Below are 9,514 nucleotides of genomic sequence, written 5' to 3'. Positions count from 1 at the left end.
CATAGGAAGCGGTAAGTACTGATCAATATTGATCTTATCATTGGTAGCAATGTTCAGTGCCTCTATCCTCTATCGAGGTATGCTACAAGAACCATTATATGCACTTCCTGTAGTATTAGGTGTTATTTTAGGAGCTATAGGTGATGCTAATGTATCAGAGTCATTACTACAGAGGTCAATAGCTGGTGTATAGCCAAACATGTCATTCATATCTTATGAGTCACTATCTTCATATTTATGGCCATCATCCAAGCATGTATTTTGGTCCATTGCAAGGGAACCTTCAGTATTGATGCTTGAGAAAAGCTCTGACATCTCATGGAACAATTTTATGGGCTTAGCAATCAAGCCCCTATCACTGTCTTGCATGCATATATACCAATGAGTTAGGTTCTTCTTGCATGCATATATACCAATGAGTTAGGTTCTTCTTGCATGCATATATATCAATGAGTTAGGTTCCCATATGTACTTACTTCTTTATAAACAAAAATTGTATATACATACTTTGAGTTGGGCTTTTTCAGACTCAGATATAGTCAGCTTGCATTTAATGGCATCAAAACTATTACCACTCTTGTTTAAAGCTATCTCAACTATCTTCCAATTCTCTTTGTAGTGCATGTAGTGACAACAAACTTGGATAAGTGTTACCCTCAAAGCAAACTCTTTGTTTAAAGTATCAACACACTTCATATGGTGTTGTTTTTTCCAAACAAACCCTGCGTGCTAATCTTTCTTGTACTGAATATACCAGTTAAGCATGAACTTAGTTTGTTCATCCTCCCAACTGATAGATCTCTCACAGGTAGACCCCTCACCTTCCACCTTCCCTTTTACCTTTCCTATTACTAGTTCAGTTAAAGAGAAGTCAGTAGCAAAATCATACCGAATATATATCTAACATGAAGTAAAATAGTTGAAATATAGGATTTAGTAACTCTGGAGGTTTAAACTTTTTAGTCAAAGCATGTAAATAAAATGTTTTACATAGATTAATCCCATAATGTCACAAGGGAAAGACCCAATTTTGCCACATAAGTACATAAGCAAAATGTTCTAACTAACTATCAATGTTGGCATTCCCCATTTCTCAATTAGTCTCTAACGTAGATGCTCACTTTATCTTCCCACATAGTTTGTGCTAGCTGGTCTCTTTTAAGTACCCAATCTCGGTTCTCATACGGTATGTCACGATAGATCCTATTACTCCTTGGTAGGGCTCTATACCAAGATGCATCATCATAAACATACTCATCATCACCATTCTCTAGTATCCAATTGTGAAATACATAACATGCAACCACAATCTTCACTTGTGTTTTCAAAGAGAAATTTGGTTGACTTAATAGGATATTAAACCTATTCTTCAGGGTGTCAAATGCTCGTTCAACTGTTGTCTTAAGTGAGGAGTGTCGATGATTGAATAACTCCTTGTAATCTTCTGGTTCTCTAGCATCTTTATATTCTTTAAGGTGATAACGAACACCATGGTATGGTGGTAGTATCCTAGGTCTTGCTACATATCCAGCATCAGCTAGAAAGAATTTTCCTACAATATAAACATGGCCCCTAAGATTAGTGGTCAACTAATGTGATGTTTAATGTTATCACAACTTGAGGTCATACATTCTGGTATTTTTAGTCCATTGGGATGAGTTTTAAGGTGTCTTGAAGCACATGTGAATCATAGGCTGATCCCTCCCACCCAGCAAGGACATATATGAATCAGTCAAAATCAACACCTGCAAGACCATTTTGAGTTGGAATGGACTTTCTACCCCTAAACGTATCTTGCATATGTATAGGGACAGATGTTGGTACATGAGTACCATCCAAGGCTCCTATACATCCCTCAGAGAACATAAATATTGTTTTAATTAGATGAATATGCATCCACGCATATGCTTGGAAGCCTAGCACAAGGAATGTGGTGAGTTTACCTCAAAGTAAGGGTGGAATCTTCTAGGGCTGCTTGTGATCTTTAGATGTGTTTTAGTGGTTATGATGTATATGAGTTAGCTAGTATAACAAGTGTATCTAGAACATCATTGATATATCTACTAACAGTCTCATCTGATCGAATAAACTCAAAACCAACAATTCTATTAGACCATTTTTGTCCCACTACATGCATGAACATTGTAACTTTTTCTTCCACTATGACATGAAAGATGTCACTCAAAAGACCCCATGATCTGAGATGATCACAAAGCCTATGAAAAACGGCTTTCTGTACGCGCAACTCAAAAATACAATGGGCTTAAGTACCTTATATAGACAATTTAGCCGTGTCTCTCGTGGCACATCTCTATCCAGCAAGGGACCATATGCTATTTCTATTTCTCTTTCGTATATTAATCAAATGCGAGTAACTGGTTAGACATAAAACAACAACAGTAAGCAACCTTTTCCTCAACATGTAGTAGTGGTAATAGCAATTGAAGAAATATTGCAAGTGTAACTACCTCCTTTGGTCCATCTAAGTAACAAAATGGATTTTACCTTAGAGCCACACCAATTTGGAGAGCACGAGATAGAAATTAGATGCAACAATGACGACAATCACATGGAAAACCCCCTGCCCATATGGCCATGGTGATTAGAAGGGGAAATGGAGAAAGAATCACCTAAGAGGATGTATGCACATTACTTGGTTGGGGGGAGGGCAGGGGGCCGATTGGTTGTGCACTATGAGCACTATCTGAGCACGGTGCTGATGGAGTAGCAAATCTGGAGCTGGATTTGGAAGAGAGGGAGAGTTGCCCACATCTGGATTTGGAGCAGATTTGAAGCCCTATCCTATGTCCTACCCCACTTGATCTCCTCACAGCCGGACTCTCAGATTCACTCAAGGAGCAACAAATTGTTCTAGAGCAGTAGCACGCGATTTGTCCTGCCCCACTCAATCTCTCAATCAGATTTGGGGGAGGGAGAGAGTGTGAGAGTGGATTTGGTGGATGGGGAGGGTGAGATCGAGAGTGGATGGTGGATATGAGAAGATGAGGCAAGCTACGTTGGAGACACGTTCCCTGGACTCCTAGAATCTGCTCGAGAGAGGCAAAGAAAAGGGTCACGCTGGAGTGCTCCCATGACTCTGCTGATTTGCTTCGTGCCAGTATTTTCAGGGACGGTGACGCTAGCGTGTTTCTTTCCTCCACGCGCGTATCTTGCTTTCTCCATTAACTTGGTTTATTGTAGCACTCTGTGTAGATTGTAATCTATTATGTGCGCTAAGACACTATAAGAAATCATTACACGACATTGTCATCTTATAACTATTTTTCAGCATAATAAACAAAAATAAAAATTTAAAACTAAAAGACAGAAAAATAAATATCTAGAACATTTTAGTACACAATAAATATTTATTTCGACATATCTATATTCCACTCAAGCCTACAAAACTAATACAATACATTGCTTTCTTCACTCACTTTTTTTATGCTCTGTGTGGATGGTAGTCCATTGTGTGCACTAGGACACTAATGAAGAAACTGTTACATGACATTATCGCCTAATAATTTGGCACTAATAAAACCGAATTAAAATTTGAAAACTGAAAAGAAAAAAGCTGCCCAAAAAAATGTCTGAACATCACCTATATTAAAACCCACAGCCACCACACTCCGCAGCCAAACCCATGAGTGAAGTGCAGAGAAGTGGACGGGTACACCCCACACTCCCCTAAACCCACTGGCTCACGCAGAGTAGCACTGCGCACGCCTCTCCGTCCAAACGGAAACGAAACAAAACCACCGCCGCGCTGCGCTGCTTTCTAATTCTACCGCCGCGCTGCGCTCAATGGCCGCCGATGCCAGGGGCCCGGCCGCCTCCGTGCGGCTCCGCGTTGCGTGGCGCGTCGTGCGTGCGGCGGAGCTCCTGGCCCTGGCCGTCCTCCTCTCCCGCTACTTCCCCCGCCTCCCCTGCGCCGCCGCCGCGGCCTCGTCCGCGCTCCGCCTCGCCGTCTCCTTCCTCCTCCACCCCCGCTCCGTCTTTCTCCTCGCCAACGCCATAGTGCTCCTCCTCCTCGCTCTCTCCCGCCGCGACAACGGCTCATCTTCCTCCTCCCCCTCCCAATCGACGTGCTCCGACCACGCCGCGCAAGACCAGTTCCTCCCCTTCACTGCCGCGCCGCCGCCATTTCCTCCAATCGCCGAGGCGCCGGCCCCCGAGGAAGAGGACGCGGTGTTCGAGGACAAGCTGGCGGTGCACGTGACGACAGTGCGCGCCCCACCACCGCGGCGCAGCAGATCGGAGAAACCCGGCGGCGGCGGCGGCTGGAGGAGGGCGGCGTCGCCGGAGCTGCGGCGTGCGGAGTCGGAGAACGGGCGGAGGCGACGGTCGACGTCGGCGGCACCGCCGGAGGACAAGGAGGAGTTCCGGCGGGCGGTCGAGGCGTTCATCGCCAAGCAGCAGACGCGGTTCCACCACGAGGAGTCCTTGGTCGCCGTGGCCGGGAACGATGCTCTGGCAATCGCCGGAGCTTTGGCCGCAGCGAAGTGAGTGAAGCAAGGCTGCAAGAGTGATGAGTGTGAAAGGATCGAGGGGACGGGGGCCAAGTGTGTGTAAAGAAATTTAATAAAGTGTGGGTGCCTTGTTTAGCGAACAAGTTTTGCCTTTTTGCCTCTTGTCTTTCTTTCTAGTACGTGCGTATCTGAATGGTACTGTTTGTTTCTTTCTTGTTCTTGTTCTTACTTTTTGGCTCCTGTGATCGCGGCTGCCGATGGGCTGCTGGAACTAGGATTCTGATCGCTAGCACAATATGGGTGTGATTGTTGCCCATATCGGTTTTGCTGGTAGGAACCATATATATAATATGGATGAATATAAATTGAACAGAGTTATATTTATTGAAATAAGATTATTTAATTAGTTATATCTATCTAAATAGGTTGCGCTAAGTTTTTATTTGATTAACCGAATATAAGGTCGTAGGAGCATATGTAAGAGTTGAAATTGTGATTAGTTGTACGTATGAAAATAATTTTGTGATACTGATAAACGAGCTCGCCTACATGAGCGGATACAAGATCTTGCATCCGATAGATCAGACTATGAGCGTACATTTATATCCGTTGAACCAGATTAAAATAGTACATACAAACAATCAAATACGTATCTTTTTAAAATTATACATATATAGCACGCCAACATCTATCCATACATGTAGCCAATCACATTCGATACGTGGAGGTCGCTTCCACTGATCTTGTTGATCATTGTGCGTGTCTTATTAGTTTCTACTGCCCAAACATACACGATCCAATCATAGTCAAGGGCGGATCCACCGTGGGGTGGAGAGGCTCCCGACATACGTGGAGGCAAGGTTCACAAATTTATTGGGATCATGAAAATTGGTCCTAGATGGTAATTGGAAATGCATGGTTACTATAAAAATCGGTCAAAATTTGATGAGAAATTGAATAAATTCACGTCAAAATTCGGTGAGAATTTGAACAAATTCACTTGATCAGATTTGCAATTCAGGTAAATTCAGACCGAATCGACCGAACAGTAATCGGTCAAATTCCACCGGTAACCGACCGAATTGGCCGATTTATCGGTAGATTTTTCCGCATTTCCTGTATTGACCGCATTCACCTATAACCTGTAACCGTTTGAATTTATCGATTTACCAAGCACATTTCTTGGTAACAGGTGAAGCTCAACAAAAAAAAAATAGCTTAATCTCGTAAAATCAATAACTAATTCATCTGAGCTTCAAATAAAGTAAATTTTTTGTTGTTGTTTTACCTGTAACATGATCTACATGATAAAAGTATTTCTACTCATAAAAAGTTTCATATTTTCTGTAAGAAAATGTATTTGCTAAACCTAGTTAAATGCATAGTTAACTCTTTGCTAATCCAAAAATCATGAAACCAATTTTGTTAGTCTTCTTACATGATCCTATGTCTTTTAAAAATACATGAACTCATGAAATAGTTATTGTAATGTACATGATTGTGTAAATGTGTTACAACTAGATTAATTCATAACTAACTCATTACACCTCCAAAATTAGTGAAACCACTTTTATTAGTTTACTTATACTATGCTTTATGTAGGAAAAATAATGATAGACATGAAAATATCAATTAGAGTGCTATTTCTTAATATGTTCACTTTCTTCTTGTGAACTTTGTAAAAATCATGGATAAATTAATAGAACTCTAAATGAAATGAAACCAATTTTAAAGATACTCTTAAGATACGCCCTACATAAGAAAAATATGTGTTGGCATGTTAAATTTTTCCTTAATATAAGTTAATAAATGAACTGCATGTTTTAATTTTTTTTTTCAAACTTTCTCTCTATAGAATATGTTCTGACAACGTTATCTTTGAAATTATTTTCACATAAGGTCTTAGAATTGTCTCTAGTTTTTAGTGTGATTTTGGTGTTTTTTAATTTTTTTATTTTTTAATTCAAATTCGAAAACCTGTTGTATTATGAAATTGGTGTGGACCGGTAAGCTCGGTAATTCTGGTTATCAACGGGTAACTGACGAATTTTCAAACCTGCGTGGAGGCCCCTCTATTTTTTGGTACGGAGAGGAAGAAGGAAAAAAGTAAAAAAAAGAAGAAAACAAGAAGAAAAAGAGCCCCTATTATGATCTCGATTCGTGACTGGTGATAGATAGAGTAGGTCCCATTGTCTTCTTGATCTGCACCCGGTTAGGTTAATCCACCGAGCGGCGGCGACAAGAATGTATGTCGTTCAACAGTAGGGCAAGAGATTCGTCTCGTCGCCGAGACATGACGGTTCATACACGGCTACTAGCTCGCACCCGATCGGCAGCGTAGCCGGCTGGTTGCTTGCGCACGCTAGCTCTTTGCCTTTGCTAAAAGAGCACGGCCCCCCCTGGGTTCACGAACACGTCGATTCGACCGATTCGATGCAATGCCGTGCTGTTACCGTGCAACGCATGCAGTAGAGACGAGAGAAAGTGCAGGGGGCAGGTGCGGAACATTGGTAGAGCGAATCGAAGAAGCACTGACATGACCATTCTTCTCACACAATGTTTTCTTTTAGGACTGGCAGGACGTGAGGTAATTTTTGAACCTGATCTTTAGGAAACCGACGCACGCGTGCATGTACGATCCGTACGCGACAACGAGGTACTGTACACGTAAGTTATTATTATTATTTATTTATTATTATTATTTCACCTCACCTGATGCGACGATGGCTTATAGGCTGCACAGTGAAAGGTTGACATGGATGTGGCTGGCTTTGGGTGGAGTGTGCGCGAAGACGAGCGTGCGTGCCACATGCATGCCTTGCACTGTTAGTTGGTGTTGGACCCTGCACGGCCGCCCGTGGCCTGCGGCTAGCATTCATCATCTCTCTCAGCCTGTCAGGCTCTCCTGCCACCGCAATAGGAAGAAACCTAATTGGAGCAAAACTACTACTACGGTAATGCTTTCAGTCTTCGTATCTCACTGCAACATAAAAAAATCATCTATATCAGCTAAAAAATATTATCAATTGTTATTTTTAACCGACACTAATTACTCAGTATCGTAGTCTATCACTTTCACGCTGATTTATAAACTGATATTGATAATAAGTATTAGTACTAATCCATAATAAGGAATCATCACTTATACTTAGGCTATCAATACCGGTTTGTGAGACAAGTTGACACTGATACGGAGACTATCTTTTTGTCATAAGCCGACACTGATGGTCTCTTTTTCTGTACAGAATCCAGTTGTTACTGACAACATCATAAATAATATCACACACAACACATACAACAAGATAAACATACATTCAAATTTTATATGCACATATAATCATTGATCTCAGAACATATAATATCACGTACATACACAATTCATTCACATATCATCTCATTCATGTATACATAACCACGTTCCTTCACATGTCATTCACTAAAGTTAATAACTTTTACAAGTTTGCATGAAAAGTTTATAATTAACATAAGTATATAACAAAATGGTAATAAGCGATGTCATTCAAGTTTTATGGTTACCTGAAGACTCTGAACTAGGTTTTTTGTCTTGAGAATAATTAGGTAACAAATTTCACAAGGTAATTGAAGGGATGGTGTCCGAATAACACCATTTGAAAACATGGTACTAACTAGAATCTAAAATGACTTCGTCATTGATGAACCCATAGAGTTGTTCCTAAAGAGTGATAATTCTCTGCGGCATGAGGATACATATTTCCAGCTTGAGTTCCTACAATTACAAGAATAAAAGAAATCAATATATTTGAACACGAGTAAGACTAAAAATTAGTAATCAATATTTATACCACTTACCTCAGCATCGGTAATGTCCATACATGAAGTCATATACATAGTAGCAATATAAATTGTTGCTCTCGGTCTGAATTCTACAAGAAAAGTTGGTTACGATTTTCTATTTCTTCCGGTATGGAAAGTGACATTCATTTCTCTTGACGTAGCGCACGTACACTATGTATGTGTTTGATTATTGACTGTAAATAGACTTATATTTAATCAATTCAAATTTTACTAAAGCATTAATAAAATGATTAGTTTAACTTTGTAGCAAGTCTATGAGGAATTGGTAATAATCTACTGGATGGCAAAGAGGGCTAAGTGAAAACTGCATAAAGTTGTAAGGTAAAAATATGTATCTCTTTAATTGGTACATAAGAATAAAATAAAGTGCATAGTCCTCAGTTGCTTGTGGCTTGGTGGTGATCTTCATCTGGTTTATTTTCATTGGGTCGATGAATCCTACTTCAGTGATGCCCTTTTTTATCGCATGTATGTATCTTCATTCTACATATACAAGAAGTTAATACATAAGGGTACAAAAATATATAATGTGAAATATGCATATAAGATACTTACAAACTTATAAGTAGAACGCCGAGGGAGTCTTGCTGGTACAGTTGATACATTTCATCGAAATGAATCTAGACTTCGCCATCTCCGTGGAGGAAATCACTATGATTGTATTTGAGCGCGAACATTTCTCTACCGGCCTTCAACTGTTTCCTGTACCATGTATGAAATCTCCGCATTTGGGTTGATAGCTCTGACATGGACTCGACCAGTGGTTCGCCAAACTTAAATTGCCATCTACTTTTTCCTTTTCAGCATTTGCTTCTTTTGTGATTCCAGCCTTATGAAGAAAGTTTCTTTCTAACTCTTCATGTTGTTCTAGTGTTCTTTGTTTTTTAACCTTCTCGTATGACTCCTCCGTCAACTGTTTTTTACCCATAATGCGTGCGTAGTTAGATTTTGGCGGTGGGTCCACAGGTCTGGCCAAATTCCAAAGAAACTTGCACGGTTGTTGTTGGATCGATAGCACTCTTCTTAGTCTCAGTACGTTTGAGGTGTGCAGTGATACTGGTGTTCACTTCCCTTCCAATTTCCTCATCAATTTTGTCATAAGGCAGAGGAGATGGCCAGTTTCTTAGATGCTACCTGTCGCTTCTTACTTGGTGCTCACTTCTGTGACGAAGTCAATTTATAAAATGAGATCGAATTCTAAGATTGGG

The 9,514-nt window shown here is 40.5% G+C and overlaps 1 protein-coding gene across 1 annotated transcript; it reads left to right on the top strand.

The window, feature by feature from the left end:
- Positions 1 to 3,653: 3,653 nt before the first annotated feature.
- LOC133888871 (uncharacterized) lies at positions 3,654 to 4,585 on the top strand. The gene has a single exon (XM_062329251.1). The coding sequence runs from the start codon at positions 3,805 to 3,807 to the stop codon at positions 4,504 to 4,506; it is 702 nt and encodes a 233-aa protein (XP_062185235.1). The 5' UTR covers positions 3,654 to 3,804; the 3' UTR covers positions 4,507 to 4,585.
- The last annotated feature ends 4,929 nt before the right edge of the window (positions 4,586 to 9,514 follow it).

Source organism: Phragmites australis, chromosome 1 (assembly GCF_958298935.1).
Source record: "Phragmites australis chromosome 1, lpPhrAust1.1, whole genome shotgun sequence".
Lineage (NCBI taxonomy): Eukaryota > Viridiplantae > Streptophyta > Magnoliopsida > Poales > Poaceae > Phragmites > Phragmites australis.
This window is presented reverse-complemented; position numbering and strand designations above follow the sequence as displayed.